Source organism: Hemibagrus wyckioides, linkage group LG03 (genome assembly GCF_019097595.1).
Source record: "Hemibagrus wyckioides isolate EC202008001 linkage group LG03, SWU_Hwy_1.0, whole genome shotgun sequence".
Classification (NCBI taxonomy): domain Eukaryota; kingdom Metazoa; phylum Chordata; class Actinopteri; order Siluriformes; family Bagridae; genus Hemibagrus; species Hemibagrus wyckioides.
In genome coordinates, this window is record NC_080712.1 from 32028353 (window position 1) to 32044597 (window position 16245).

Consider the following 16245-nt stretch of genomic DNA (forward strand, 5'->3'; position numbering starts at 1 on the left):
AGCATTGAATATGTATGGAGGGCTTTGGTGTGCAAATCGTCACTTCACACGCTCATGCGTTCATCTTCTGCCTTTCTCTCCGAACAGAGAGCGAAGAGGTTTACAAGAGGCAAGTGCTGTCAATCACATGCATCGCCATGGGGATCAGCTTTCTGGGCACACTCTGCATGGCTCTGTACTGCCGGAACAAGTGAGTATGGTGCAGAATCCACAAGAGAACTGTTTTTTTTTAATTTATTTATTTATTTTATTTCAAAGCGTAGAGTGCTAAAAGAGATGGGCGTTTGAACAGTCTTGAGGAAGCCAGAAAGATAATGATTAGTAGGAAGGACGAGGCTGGAATAAGAAGTACCTCAGGGATGCCAGGTGTATTTTCCCCCCTGCACCCCTTCGCAAAAAAAAAATCTTTTGACTTCAGATTAATTCTATCAGCATAAATAGTTTTGAAGGCTGTACTTATGAATCTAATGTAGTGCATAAACATTTAGAGCAAACAGATGACGGATACGAGCTTAAAGGCAGATTGTTATGTGTTTCAAACTGAGGTCATGTCGGGCTTCCATCTGAACATCGGATAGAAGAAACAGTAAAGCTGTTCAACACTCAGGCGTATAACTAGATGTCACTTAAAGACATTTCTACAACACACTCTTTACATCAAAGCTATAAAGGTTTCCAGAACATTAAACCATAATCAGAAGCATCATATCTGCTGCTTTCAGACAGTTTAGGGTGTTAATATTATGATGATGAGGCTGAATCTACAGTCTACAGTCTGGTATAGAAAGAAATCAGCCCCTGTATCCCTTCTGGCTTCTTTATAGCATTATGAATAATTTATGATTTCCTAAAATAATCCACTTTATACATTTCAACTGCAAGTAACCTGATGTTGATGTCAAGAGTTTAGCTCTGCTATCATATTTAATATTGAAATATTAAACTATGTACACACTTTGATACAATACATTAAACCCTTCAGACAATCTTCACCTCAGGAAACACCCCAGATCTCTTCCTTACGCTGTTTTCATATTTAAAAAAAACAATGACAGAAAACTCAAGCACAGCAGAGTAAAACCATGCTCACAACTCACATCGAAATCAACCGTCTAATTAGCGTGAATAAAACATTTACTAGACAAAACCAGATTAAACCCAGCAGAGGAGGAACAAATCAGACTCAGAAACACATCAAACACTGATCTCAGTGCAATCAGAGTAAGTCTTAAGACCAAATCAAGCCCCGAACCTGGCTCTTGATTACACACCTGAAGCGAATAATTAGCAATTGACCAACAGAGAAGCACAATAATGACACACCAGAACCGAGCTTAGCAGTTAGCATGCTTAGAACTAGCCGGATTTAAGGATCATTTGGTTCGGTAACATGAATCGATTGTAGATTAGACTGTGTTCTGGTCTCGGCTTCAGGTATCAGATCTAGCGATTTCTTGATCTGAGATATAAGATTATTTTTTGCTTATAGAGATTAATATTAATATGCAAGTCATTCAGTCATGTGTGTGTGTGTGTGTGTTTTAAGCGCATATAATAAGCAACAAGCATCAAGGTTAGCACCAGCGAGACATTTCATGCAGCAGTGTGAATTCCAGGCTCACTCCAGAGCACTCAGTCCATCATGACCGTGTAAGAATTTTCCTAATAACATTATAGGTAAAAATAAAAATGTTTTAAAGCCGTTTTCACGACTTCAAGGTCAAATAAGCTTGCGGCTAAATATTAGACCATCTCCGCTCTGCGTTTTGATCTTTTTTCATATCCTTATTTAATTTTTTTTTTTTAGCCGAAAGCACAGAGCTAAAAGCTAGAGTCAGTCAGAGTCTGCTAGTGCTGCTGAGCAAACAGAAGAGGAATAAAAAGCAGCTGTCAATCATGGCTTATGGAGCAGAACGGGAAGAAGAACAGCCGTGTGATTTCAATAAAGCAGCTAATATACTGTAATGACATGACCGACTGAGCATCCTGATGATGCAAAGCAAAAAAAAAAGCGTCCTTGCTGTTCATCGGTGAATTTAACACACAGGGATAAAGCTATGGAGTGACATTATTTTTGAAGCGTGACATTATGACTGTATATATTTGTGGTTTGAGATGTTTCCGAGTTAACGTCTGCTCTGCCCCCTGTAGGAGACGCCGGGAAAAGCTCCAGGCACATCTGAAAGAGAGCCGAGGTCTGAAAAACTACAGCGTCAGCCAACCATGTAAGACTCACACCGGCCTCCAGCTGCACAGCGTAAGTCTCCTTTTTTCTTTTTTCTTTTTTTTTTTTTTAAGCTCGGTAAATACAAGAAAGGAAGAAGCAGAGCTGTTAAACCCAGAAAATCAATCCATCACCACCAGGATTTATCAGTAACTTCACTTCATCGATATCTGCATCATTATTTATTTTATTTTTTATTTTTTAATGATGTTTGAACATTTACATAACATTGAACATAACATTTCTTTAAATAAAAATCATTAAAAAGTCACAACAACATTAACAAGCCCCTGAGAATATCATAGATGAAGTTGGAGAGTTTATCTCCCATTTTTTACAAGCTGAGAAAATTTTTTAAATATTTATTTATTAAATTACTATTTATTAAATATTAATTAATTAATTATTTTAGTTATTAAATTATATTTTTCATCATTTAAAAAAAAAAAAGGGAAATTCAAGGAGTAAAAGTTTTCATAAATATCTATACAAACAAGATGCACAAACGTTTGTGCACTCCTGACGTTTTCACCCATATGTGCTTCTTAACCAAGCTGTAGCCACAATTTGGAAGCACACAATTGTATAGAACATTATATGAGGCTTTAGGGAAACAGTTTAACTGTTAGAATTTCCCTTCACTGGAATTATGAGGCTCAAACACTGCTCCAGCATGAAAATGCATCTGTGCACAAAACCCTTGAGCTCCATGAAGACACGGTGTGTTAAAGCTGATGAAGAACTCAAGCATCATGCACAGAGCCTTGACTCTGACTCAACCCCCCTGACATGAACTGGAACTGGAGTCTCCTCATCATCCCAACATCAGAGTCTGATCTCAGTAATGCTCTTGTAGCTGAATCACCAATCCCCACAGCCACAATCCAACATCTGGGGGAATAAATCTGGAATGAGATGTTTAACAAGTTCTTACAAGCTTGATGGGTAGGGGTGCACAAACTTTTGCATAGCGTACCCATATTTTCTGGACAATCCTAAATCAATGCTCATTCTCAAAGGACGTCATATCTTTTCCTTCCTTACAGCTCAACTACCCGTGTAGCTACTAGCATTACATATGTATTCCATTTCGACACAGTGTTTGTGACATCATCCATGTTAAATCCCATCACACTTTCTCGTCATCACTGTGTGTTTCCAAGAGCAGCTCTCATTTCCACAAGAGTGCTTGCTTCCCGTTTATCAGCTAGCTTCCACAGACACATCCATCGTGTATCAGCTTACTAGCTGCTAACAAACAAAACACGGCTGTAATTTGGACGTCAGTCAACTCAACCCAGTGATTCAGGGAAGGGTTAGAGACCAAACCAGTGATCCAATCAGTGCTGGAGGACTGGTTTTGAAAATAAATAATAAGTGTTTGTAAAAATCCATCGTTTTGCGTTTATCGCTTTTCTTTTCCATTTTTGTTTAAGTAACAAACTGTCTATCATGAGAGAGAAGCGGAGGAGTCGAAGCCGTGATGTGTGCGGTGCGGAAGAAAATCGATTTTTCTCTCTCACTGTATAAGTAGAGCATCCAAATCAATAACAAGAGAAATATGTTTTTAATATGTGTCTCGGTTCACGACCTCATCTGTGAAAAGTGAGAGGAAACAGCGCAAATCTGCAAAGCAGTTATTTAAAAAAACAACAAAAAAACATCTCATGAATTCTCTTTACGTAATTCATTCACGACTAAAAGATTAACCCAGCTTAGAATATCAGTCACTTCAGGATTCTGTGTTTGCAGAAATGAACGCAAAACAATGAAAAGCAATTTTTCAAAACGACACAGATTTTCTGTAGGTTCGATCCGAAAAGCCTCATGTGACATCATCACATTGCGTATTCAGAGTCACGTGTGGAACATGAACACTGTTCTCATAGAAAGTCGTTACACATGTCTTTAGTGTGTTGTGATTTGAGTAGTTATTTGAAGAAGAAAAAAAAATCAAGAATCTTTGGCTGCGACAATTCAGAAAAAACAATCATTTTTTTGTCATGACTTGCGACATGATGCATTTTGTATCGATGATGTGTTTCGCTGTAATAAAACGCAGACTCTTTCAGAGTGAGCCCCCTTTTTTTTTCTTCTTTGTCCCGGTGCTCCACATATTTCCGAGTGTATTAGCGTAATCTTATCTGCCCGCTCCATATTTCAGCCACGTGACGGCTACGAGGCAAGTGAGACGAGCCGGCGACGGGCCGCGTTATCCAATTACACTGACGCTAACGCCCTGCCGTAGCCCTCGTTCACGCATCACTACTTCCCCTAGTATACTTGCTCTCCTCCTTTCACTCCGCTCTCCTCTCATCTTTGTTGCCTGGTGGAGATTAAGTGCCACAGTGACAGTCAGATTATTTTCCACTTTCTGCAGTGTATAGATATGGATTTTTTTTTTTTAAGGGTGGATTTTCAAAGTGTGGTATTTAAACAGGATTTAGTCGTGTGCACTGTTCTGTCAGTCTTTTCTTTTTCTTTTTTTTTTTTTACAAGTGGCAGAATATAGTACTCGAATTGATTATATTATCTCACTCATGTTAATGATTCAACAATCCACCGTTAAAAAAAATATTATTTATATATTATATATTTATTTATTTATTTATTTATTTATTTATATTTTTACAGATTATTGAGCAGAAATAATGCATTTTGAAATATAAATGTACTGTAAAATAAGAAAAAAAATGAAAAATGTTTTCTTTTTTGTTGCGAATTTTTGAAATTTCATTGGTCGGCCATTATTTTTTATTTTTATTTTAATTTTAATCTTTTCTCTCTGCAGTATTGCAAAAGCACAAGATCTCCACTACATGGAGGCATCGTCCATGAAGCCGGTTTTTCCCAGAATTCTGTGATGGCCTCCTCATATACGAAGGGTTTAACCACAACCCGACATCACAGGTAAAGAAATGATCATCTCCCCCCAGTGCTTTCCGTTAGCATTGTTTATAGGCTGGATATGATGTGCAACCTTTCAAGCAAATCTTGCTGTAACTGTTTTTAAGAATTGGTATTTAAAAGTGTATATTGAGGCCAATTTTTAGAATTTTCAAGAGATTTCATTTAAGTGTAAACTGAATAAATGACTAGCTAAACTAGTTTGCTGGTGTGCTAGCTCCTGTGTAACATGCTAGCTATGGGCTCATGGAATATACAGTATGAAGGGTCATTTCATTCCAAATAAATTCTAAAATGTTTAATGAAAGTCCTAAGACTTACTTAATGTAAATAATAATAATCACACAACAATAATAATGATTATTAATGTTATTATTATTATTATAAAAATTAAAGCTCATCATTCAATTGAATTCCAGATTTGTCAGAATGGAGAGAGTCAGAAAAAAATGATCTTCAATGGTCTTGAAATATTGAATCTTAACAATTTTATTAAAAAATAAATAAATAAATGAATAAAGTAAATGAAAATTAGTTAGGTAGTTCGTTAATTAGTAAGTTTAATTGATCGTAAGAATGTAGAAATATTGGATCTTGACCATTTCTAATTAATTATTTATTTAATTAATAGGTGTGTTAGTTAATTCATTGTTTAATTTTTTTTTTAAATGATTTAATATTAAACATTATTTAACATTATTTAATATTGAAGATTTATATATTTTTGGTCGAACAGAATCTCACCAAAGCCAACATTATATTCTCACACATAGCCAAGTACAGGAGGTATTTAACAAATGTAAGAAGTACACTGCTGTAAAATTAGCGTCATGACTACGACAGGCTGCGAGCAGCGAGCATTAAGTGGACATTACTGCTACTTCCAGCTGAAAAATTGCTTTAACCTCAGTGTAAATGGATGGGCTTGTTTTTCCCTGGCATGCCCATGGCCTTGTAGACACCCTCATGATGATAATGGCTATTGTAATGGCATGCCATGAAGACGGGCACGATGCAAACTCGCCATAATGTGTTGAAATTACACTCTGCGAAATTATATTAACTCCAGCGCAGCATCGTCGGTTGTAATTGGAGTTTTATTGAACACTAAAAAGAGTGATAGTAATTGTAATTGGTGATAAACATGTTAAATACGCGCTTCTGTTGCCACGCACAGTCGAGGAGCGCGGGATCGAGACAAATGGAAATAAATCGGACTCGGACCGAGCGCCGCCTCGTTTAGCCGAGTGTTACTGAATTAAAATCTTACATTTGATTACGTTCTTCCGCACAAAGCTCCCGCTGCTACAGTTATGGAGTTAGATTGACCTCGTTCTCCTTCCTGCTGTGCCTCGGCCAGCTTCCTTTAATAGTCTGCTTCGTTGAAACGGAACGATTCTGTGAAGATTCCATTAGTATGCAGCGTTTGTTTTTTCTCTTTTTCCACAATTTAGATTTCAGTCCTCAGGATAACAACTCTAGAAATCTCTGGCAAGTCGAATCCAAAAACCTGGTTGTGAAGGTGTTTTAGAAGGTTACTCAGGAATTTTAGATGGCTGATGTGGTGTTCCAGGTGGTTTATCTGGAGTCTTAGATGGTTGCTGTGGAGTTCCATTTGGTTGTGAGGGTGTTCCAGGTGGTTGTGAAGGTGTTCCCGGTGGTTACTCTGGAATTCTAGATGGTCGTTGGGGTACTCCAGGTGGGTGTGAGGGTGTCCCAGGTGGTTACTCTGGAATTCTAGATGGTTCTTGAGGTATTCCAGGTGGTTGTGAGGGTGTTCCAGGTGATTGTGAAGGTAGTCCAGGTGGTTACTCTGGAATTCTTAATGGTTGTTGTGGTATACCAGATGGTTGTGGAGGTATTCCAGGTGGTTACTCTGAAATTATAGATGATTGTGGTATTCCAGGTGGTTGTGAAGGTGTTTCAGGTGGTTACTCTGGAATTCTAGATGGTTGCTGTAGTATTCTAGGTGGTTGTGAGGGTGTCCCAGGTGGTTACTCTGGAATTCTAGATGGTTGTGGTGTTCCAGGTGGTTGTGAGGGTGTTACATGGGGTTACTCTGGATTTCTAGATGGTTGTCATATTCCAGGTGGTTGAGTAGGTGTTCCAGGTGGTTACTCTAGAATTCTAGAAGGTTGTGACGGTATTCCAGGTGCTTACTCTTGAGTCTTACGTGGCTGCTATTGTGTAGGGGGCTATGTGTATCTGGTTTGGTGAAGGTTCTCTCAAAGGTTTAGGTTGGTAGTGATTATATGCTGAAGATTTATATGGTTGCTAAGGTGTTGCATCTGGTTGAGATGGTTAGCTAGCTGGTTATACTAGAAACTGTGGTGGTTGCTATGATTGAATTGGTCACATGGTGTTGCTAGTTGTATATTATTTTGGAATCTTATATTGTTGCTGTGGTGATCCAGCTAGTTTTGAGGGTGTTGCTAGGTGGTTGCTCGGGTCAGTTGAATGATGGCTTTTACAGGTTTTTTTTGTTTTGGATGCCTTCATTTGGATGTTACATTGTGAAAAGATTTTGTTGTGTGTTTTCACACAGAACCCACAGAGGATTCAATCATTTAGTATCATATTGCATGTGCAGAGTGTTTATTGTTATCTGAATGACTAACAGCTGCAGATGTCAGTCAGTTATTACACTTCATTTGTTGTTGTCCTCGACTGCTTTCACATAATACCCAAACACCAGCACTTTGCTTTTCTTACTGAACAGCTCCAAACAGAAAAGTTGAAGGTTTTGGTTTAGTTTCAGTAGATCAGAGAGAGAGGGGAAGTGTTTCTGTTAATGCTCTGGGTTTTGTCTCATTCGACAGCGCTGCTGAATTCTGGATTATTATTGATGTTGATTACATTTTTATAATTGCAGCATTGATAACAGCGCAGCTGCAAATTGTTAGCAAGAACTTACAGAGGAACTTGGACAGCAGACACACAGAGTCTTTTTAATGTTTTTTTTTGGAATGAGTCTCCAGTGTCAGCAAAATTGAAACCCTAACTTTGAGTTTTGTGACACTGGTTTGTCATTTCCTGGTCACTTTTGGAGATGTTCCATTAAATTAAACATAAGTCATAATAACAATAACATTATTATCATTATTATTATTATCATTATTATTATTATTATTATTTACATTAAGTCTTAAGACTTCAATTTTATAATTTAGTTGGATGAAATGACCCATTTTGCTGTATATTCCATGAGCCCATAGCTAGCATGCTACACAAGAGCTAGCACACTAGCTAAACTAGCCATTTAACCAGTTTAAATGGATAAAAAGTATGGTTATTTTTAATTCATTAAAAAATTTCACCTGTATTATTTCCCTTTTGTTGTTGTTTTTTTTTCTCTGTGGGACAACAAAAACATACCCACAAAAGGTTTTATTGTTTATTTTCTTCATTCAGTTTGCATCAGCACTTCTTGCATCAGGCGGTTCTACAAATGACAAACTATTAAGAAAATGCTTTTGTTTGTAATATGGTCTGTTTTTGTTTTTGTATATATATATATATTTTGTTTTTGTTTTTTTTTGTTCTAAGCTGAGCGTGTCAACTTACCATCCAAAACACCAAGAGGGAAAGAGAGACGTAATGATGCATGATAATGTTAGCGAAAGCCGTACACAGCAGATGGTTGCTATGCATACACCATTTATTAAAGAACAAACAGCTTCTGAGATTTTGCTGGAGAAATATTTTTAAAAAATGTAAATGTCATGTCAATATGTCTTCTGCTCTGTTCGCAGGAGCAGCTCGGTCTCGTGCAACACAGACCCAAAGAACCGGATGGCCCTTCGTCTATCAGCACGCAAGACTCCGCCCATACCTGGAGGGCGACTCAATCCTATGACAGGATTGAAGGATTCTGGACCTGCCTACCAGCACCTGCAGGAAGCAGAAGGATTTGAGAGGGATGGAGAACAAGCAAGAGTGTAAGTCTGAGTTTTTTCTAAAGAATAATCTGGACTGTCATGGAAACATGGCAAGTCATGAAGATACTCTGTAATATTAAGTGTTCCTGAGGTCAGATTAGAGTATGGGTATGGTGGAGGTTGGGAGCAGTTGACTGGAGGTGGAATTGAGTCTGAATACAAACTTAAGGTTTTGGATAGCATGGAAATTGAGGCCATGCTGGAGGAGGAACTTCAATTGAGATGATGGAGATGAAATTTAGAATGAATGTGTGCTTTAGGCTGAAAGACTGGAGGTGGAGGTGAGTAGAATATAGTCTACATATAGAGTATATTCTATTTAGCATATAGTCTAAATATAGAATTTATTCTGGAGGTGAAGGTTCTGCCCAAGGTAGAATTTAGGCTGAAGGTGAAGGTACTGCTGGAGGTGGAATTTATGTTGAAGGTGGAGATTCTGTTAGTGATGGAGTTTTGACTAAGGGGAAGGGTCTGCTGGAGGTGGAATTTGGTTTGGAGATGGAGTTTCTGCTAGAGGTGGAGTTTAGGCTACAGGACAAGGTTCTGTTGGAGGTGGAGTTTATGTTGGTGATGGAGTTTCTGCTAGAGATGGATCTTAGGCTGAAGGTGGACATTGTGCTGTAAGTGGAGTTTAGGCTGGCGGTGACCATGCTAGAGATGGGGTTAAGGCTGGAGGTGGAGGTTCTGCTGTAGGTAAAGTTTAGGTTGCAGATGAAGGTTCTGCTCAAGGTGGAGTTTATGTTGGAAGTGGAGTTTCTGCTAGAGATGGAGTTTATGTTGTAGGTGGAGTTTGGCTGGAGATAGATTCTGCTGTAAATGGTGTTTAGGCTAGAGTTGAAGGTTTTGCTAGAGATGGACTTCATGCTAAGTGTAAGTTCTGCTGTAGGTGGAGTTTAGGTTACAAATGGAGGTTCTGCTAGAAGTGGAGTTTATATTCGCACTGGAATTTGATTGCAGGTGGATTTTATGACACAGGTGAAGTTTGTAATTGAAATGAAGTTTAGAATATAGCTGGGCTCTAGGTGTTCAGGAGTTCAGAATCTGGATGGAGGTGGATATTCTGCTGATGGCAGACTTTCAATTATAAGTGATGTTTAGTATGTAGGTGAAAGTTGGAGTTGAGAATATGGGTGGGTGAGGGAGGTGGAGGTTCTGCTCGAATAGTGTATGATAAATACACACACAAGTCTTGTAACTTAAATGAAAGAGAGCTGTTTTATTAGATTTTATAAGTGGCAAGTAAACCTACGACTTTTTCCACACCCTAACCAGAGATTTTTTCAGAGCAGGTATCCTGAGGTTTATAAAACCTGCAAGCAGGCTGTTCTTTATGTTGTTCTCTCATACTATATAATAAACTGGTAGTACATGGATCAGCATGGGTATTTGCCATAGGGCCATAGCGCTCTCAAGCACTACTGGATAAATGTGTTTGGGTGTTTACGAGTCTGCATGTGTCTCTGCGTTAATGCATCCCTGCGTACAGCAAACTTACTTCAAATTTTTCATTGCAGCTGAAATTCAAATGGTTGTTTACTCTCGGTAGCTGGGATGCTATGGACTGTGTATCACCACAAAGGTCTGATCACCGGATTGCACGAATAGATCATGAGAGCGGTTTGTAAATGTTGACCTATTTCTAGCTCTGGTCCTGGCAAAATCACCAAACGTGCACGAGAATAACACTGGGCTGAAGAACAAGCCTGTTTCCATGGAGACAAGCCGGGATGGAGAAGAAAGGAGAAAAAGAGAGAGGGAGAGGGATTCAGACTGTTTTGCATTTGGCCAATAAAAGAGAGAGAAAAATATGGCCAGGCTTGTCAGGAAGGCTTGCTGTAATTGACATGAAAAGATTAAATATGGAAAGCAATTCAGTTCTGTATTATTATTATTATTATTATTATTATTATTATTATTATTATTATTATTATTATTATTACTATAAATGTAGTACATTTGTATTTGAAAACTAATTTAATCACAACTTTTTGACTTGGATTAAATTGATGTATTTTTTAAAATAGCATCTAACTTGATATCTATAATATTTATAAAAATAAAAAATTATAAAATACTTTACAAATAATTTGCAGATCCATTTAAAGCACATTAAAAGAGATTATGCATTACAACACTAAAATAGGATTATTTACAAATAAAGTTATCGCTCAGAATAAATCTTTAGTATTTTATAAAACTTTTTTATTAAATAGGGGGAAAAATCTAAAGTCAAAATTAAAAGTCAAATCTATAATAAAAGCTGCGTTTTAATTTGTTAAATATTTATTGAGATTTGATTCATTCTGCCCCCAATTTATGTTATCGAATATCAGCTAATAATATTAATATTAGAGAATGTCATTCCCAGGAATTACGCACATCCTTTATTCTAATCCTTACTAACTGCCCACTTCATTTAACTAAATTATTCAGGAATTGCAATGAAACTAAACGGTAAGATTGTAATTACAGGACTGAGATGTAACTCCTGAGAGTTTATGACAGACAAGCTCAAGTCCATCTCTATTTCAGGCTATTCCTCATTCTTTCCTCAGCAGGTGAGAAAGAGAGAGAGAGAGAGAGAGAGAGGGAGAGAGGAGGGGGGGTATCTGGAGTGACATGCTGAGAAGGAGATTACAGGTAGTGAATCATTAAAATGAGATGAAACACTGCTGTACTTCACCCAGGATGACTTTTATTCCTTATCTTATCTGAAAGGCAGCTCATTTAATCTCAGCCTATGAGATTCTACTCATCCTCTAAGAGCTTTAGTCCTTGGAGCTTTATTGACAAAAAGGAAACTCATTAAGAGTGTAAAATATACATTCATAGATATGGGAAGTATGGATGGATCATGGATATCATTCGATTTTTTTTTTTTTCTTAGAAAAATCTCATATTTATGACTATTTTTTTTCAAGGCATCTATCATAAAACACCAAGGTTGCTTATAACTCCGCTAATAAAGCACAGCGGAAATGAAGGCTTGGGTTTTTATGATGGAACTCGTCTGGGAAGAGATCTATATTGAAAAAATAAACGATCCATAAAAAAGACTAAAAAAAAAAAAAATAATAACATAATAATGTTATTCAAATCTCAATATTAAGAAGATTATAGAGAGATGGATGTATAAATATATCAGTAATCTATTTATTAAAGCATTATTGGTTGTGACCATTTGCATTTTCTCTTGCATGCATCGTTAATCGTTAACTGCCACAAATGTGTTCATCCATTTACTTTTTGTGGTATCTTCGCTTACAGGCTTTGAGAGCCCTTAATATGGAGGTTTACATCTTATTAAGTATTTCAAAGGGAGAAGGACGCGGTTAAATACTGACACACGTTTTTGCATGGGATTATGGTCCCTTACCGGGAGATAAGAAGCAAGCAAGCACAATGCAGACAACTCCTGATTTGAGGCGATAATGTTACACAAGGTCTGTTTGTCACAAACCTCTTCCCTTTCCATCAACCATGAAAATGTTGCGCGTTCAAAATCCCTGCAGATCAATTTGTGAGTACATCTCAAGGAGAGACAACAAGCTTCGAGTCATGTTTTGTCATTCAGCTCTGAAAGAATGCAAATGAAGGGCGTCTTACGGGTACTGAACAAATGTCATAATTAAGCACTAGATGCCGAGCGGTCTCTCATGCGTTTGTTCATTCCGGAAAAGCCTCATCACTCAGTTTGTCACATTGGAGAGGGTGTTTACCTTTGTTGAAGCAACATTGAAGGTAGCAATTTAGTCTCTCAGATTGCAATTCTTTCATTTACACGCTCGAGCGACTTGCGCTTTTCAAAAGAGCATGACTGGTTTGTGATTGATGGATGTGCATCTTTCTGTCTTCCCACACTACAATCTATTATAAACACCGAATTCTGTTCCATTCTTTTCATTTTCTTTGTCTCTTTCCGCAGGAATATGATGAAGCCTGACGGCACCCTGCACCGGGATACTTTCCAATCCTCCCAACCCTCTCAACCGTGGTCGCCCCCCAGGAACCCTTGCTCCATCTCGCCGGGAAAGAGATCCCTGGGTCCATATCGGATCCCGATCATCCCGTCTGTCCACTCGCATCAAGACGAGACCTCATGTATGCAGACGACTTCCGCGGATGGTATGCACCAGAGTTTACCACGTCAAGGGGGTAACGGGGGTAGAGCGGACAACCCGGTAGCCAATCCTCTCTGTGACAGGGTGGGGGAAAAGTGGAAGGAAGGGGTCCGTGTACCAGAGGAGGCTCGGGAAAAGCTTAAAGTCAACACCAACATGAAGCAGGACGACATCGTGTTCTCTAATCCTCACGTGGCGAAAGAGACGGTTTGTATTCTTCTTGCCAACGGAGCTGGACACGGAGGCACAGCTCCTAGTGGACCAACAGAAACTCAGTTAGTGTATCCCAGAGATATTCACAAGGACTTTACCCAACCTAGACAATGAAAGGATCTTTGTCACACCTTGTGTCTTGAGAACAAGGCTGCAGAGTGTTTCTGCCAAAAATCAATGAATGGGAGTCTACGGAATACTGCAAACTCTCAGCACTGATGGTTTGAGATAGTAATTCTTTTTTTTCTTTTTTTTGAAAGAGTGACAGTCTAAAAACTCAAAAAAAACTAAAAAAGATAAATTATTTATATGCATTTATTAAAATGAGAAACTTAGAAAAAAAAAGAAACCAAATAGTCTGTCATCTCTATGGTGTTTTTAATTGTATAAAATATATATATATAGATATCTATATATAAATGGCTATAAATATATCTGAATGAAAATGGTGGTCACCAAGTGCACAAAAAAGACAAGGAAAATGGGAATGATACGATCTTTTTGTTTATTTTTTTCGCCTTTTTGTACCACCACTACCGCCGCCACCACATTGTGCAGTCTTGGTCCATTTTGTTTCCCGCATTCTCCCAAACGTTTTAAAAATTCCGTGTATTCGCGAGGGCTGCAGCTGAAACGACATAATGTTTCCAAGCTTCCCTGCCAAGGAACATCTCATTCTGCCTTGGAACTGGTGCACCACTTTTCAACTATGGACATGATTTACTAAGGAACTGAATTGAAATTCCGTAACTTGAGGCAGTGGGAATCTCACCCTTGAACACTGCCCCAAGACTTCACTCGGTTTATGGAAGTGTATCCTGTCCAAGTTATTTTTTTGTACTTTGGTGTTTCTCTCCTTTTTTTTCTTTCTTTTTTTTGTTCTCCTCACTTGTCAAATGGGGTGTTGGTTTCGATAGGAACAGCTCGAGTCCTTTCACACACACTTCACCTCATCCATCTGGAGCTCAGACTTTGGGCAGAGAAATGAAGTTCCGACCCCTGAATGAGGAGCTTCTGTGTTTTTATTTTATTTTTTTTCCGTTCGTTTCTGGTGAATTATCTGCTGCTTTCTTGGGGAGGGTAAAAAAAAAGGGGAGGGAGCGGTGGCTAAAAAAAATAATAATAATGAAGATGTCTGTGTGGTACTTTCGGATCGGGATGAATGCTTTCTGTTTGAATTTACAACCAAATGTGGGGAAAAAATAACAATGAATCTTTTGGTGAAAATATTTCTCTGTCTTTTCTTTTTCCTGGCTACAGTTTCTTCTTTTTTCCTGCATGTTCACACCATGGTTTAGAGCGCCCGTTTTTTTGGGGGTTTTTTCCACACTAACATTCGGGATAACTCACATGTACGATGGAAATGCTGACAGAATTTACTGAGATCTTAACATTGCACAGCAGGTCTATAATTAAACACACCACTTACAAAATGAATTAAAATATGATGGGGTGATAAAAAAGGTGGGGAAAAAACAGGTAAGAAGAGATATCTGTCTTCTATAATTTCTGTTTTCGGCATGGATTGCAGCAGCTGGCCCGCTTTCAGCAAGAGTTGCCAGTGCATGAGTTATTCATGCTTTTATTTGTTTTTGAAATGGTTTCATTTCATTTGTGGTTAGTTTTCTTTAGTGTTTTTTTCTCAAAATCGATAACACAATACGTGACTCCTTACAGAGAAGTGACTTTGTAACACACCAGAGGATCTGAGAGTGAAAGAATACACAAAGGAATAGAAAAAGAAGGAAAAAATAAGAAAAGAGGGAAACTTAAGTGCAGGAAGGGAGGGAGGAAGAATTAGTGGTAGGAAGGAAGGAAGGAAGGAAGGAAGGAAGGGTTGAAAGATGGATGGATGGATGGATTGATGGATGGATGGCCAGGACGAAGAAAGGGAAAGAAGGAAGTAAGGAAGGATGGATGGATGGATGGGCTGAAGGAATGAAAAAAGGAAGAAAGAGAAAGAAGCATAGAAGGAAGAAAGAATGGGTCTAGGAAAGGATGGATGGAAACATAGAAGGAAGGAGGTTAAAAGGAATGAAAAAAGAAGAAACAAGTGAAAGATGGAAGGAAGGAAACAGATGCTGGAAGCAAGCCAGGGAAGGAGAAAGGAAGGAAAGGAATATGGAAAAAAAAAACTCATTCAGAGAGAAAATTCTAAAAAATAAATCTAAAATAATGGAGTTATGGAGTGCTGTAGTTCCCACATTCCAAACACACTTCAGGTGTGAATGAGTGTGTGTGTGTGTGTGTGTGTGTGTGTGGTGCCCAGGGGTGTTTCTTCCCTTCTGCTCAGCATTTCTTGGATTAGCTCCAGCTCCACCGGGATAACAGTCTCTCTGAAGATGAATGGAAGAATAAAAGGTAAAGAAATGATACGAAGTGATGAAGCATCAAGGCACAAGATGGCTTCCTGATTAACGAGGTGCTGAAAGTGGTGGAGTTTTTCTAACGGTAAGATATGAATATTCTCAGCGTTTCAGAGAGAAGATTAAACGAGTCTCAGATTCATCTATTTTTTTTTACATTCCTCTCTAATGTTACATATAAAAAATTAAAAAGCCATCATTTGAGCCAAGGGATCAGGTGAAGGAACATTTCACCTTGTTCACCTTATTCCCTAAAAACAAAAAATATATATTTATTTTAAAAAATAATGTATTTCTTAATTTCAAGAAATATTATAAACATGTATAATTAAATATTTTTTTATTTATTATAAATATATTATAATGAACATGTAAAGGTCTGTTTCACCTTGTTATTCACTGGAAAAATAATAAAAAATATGAATAACATTTGTTTTAAAAAATAATTTATTTATTTATCTAATTAAAAAAATGTA

At 37.8% G+C, this 16245-nt stretch overlaps 1 protein-coding gene across 1 annotated transcript in view; it reads left to right on the top strand.

Annotated features, from left to right (window-relative positions):
* The window catches only part of LOC131351235 (pro-neuregulin-3, membrane-bound isoform), a 305849-nt gene extending 291229 nt beyond the window's left edge, over nt 1-14620 (top strand). The window contains exons 5-9 of the mRNA XM_058386559.1: nt 88-190; nt 2152-2257; nt 5016-5134; nt 8884-9069; nt 12995-14620. Of these exons, the coding sequence (XP_058242542.1) occupies nt 88-190; nt 2152-2257; nt 5016-5134; nt 8884-9069; nt 12995-13517 (1037 nt within the window). The 3' untranslated portion in view covers nt 13518-14620. The remainder of the gene's footprint in view (nt 1-87; nt 191-2151; nt 2258-5015; nt 5135-8883; nt 9070-12994) is intronic.
* The last annotated feature ends 1625 nt before the right edge of the window (nt 14621-16245 follow it).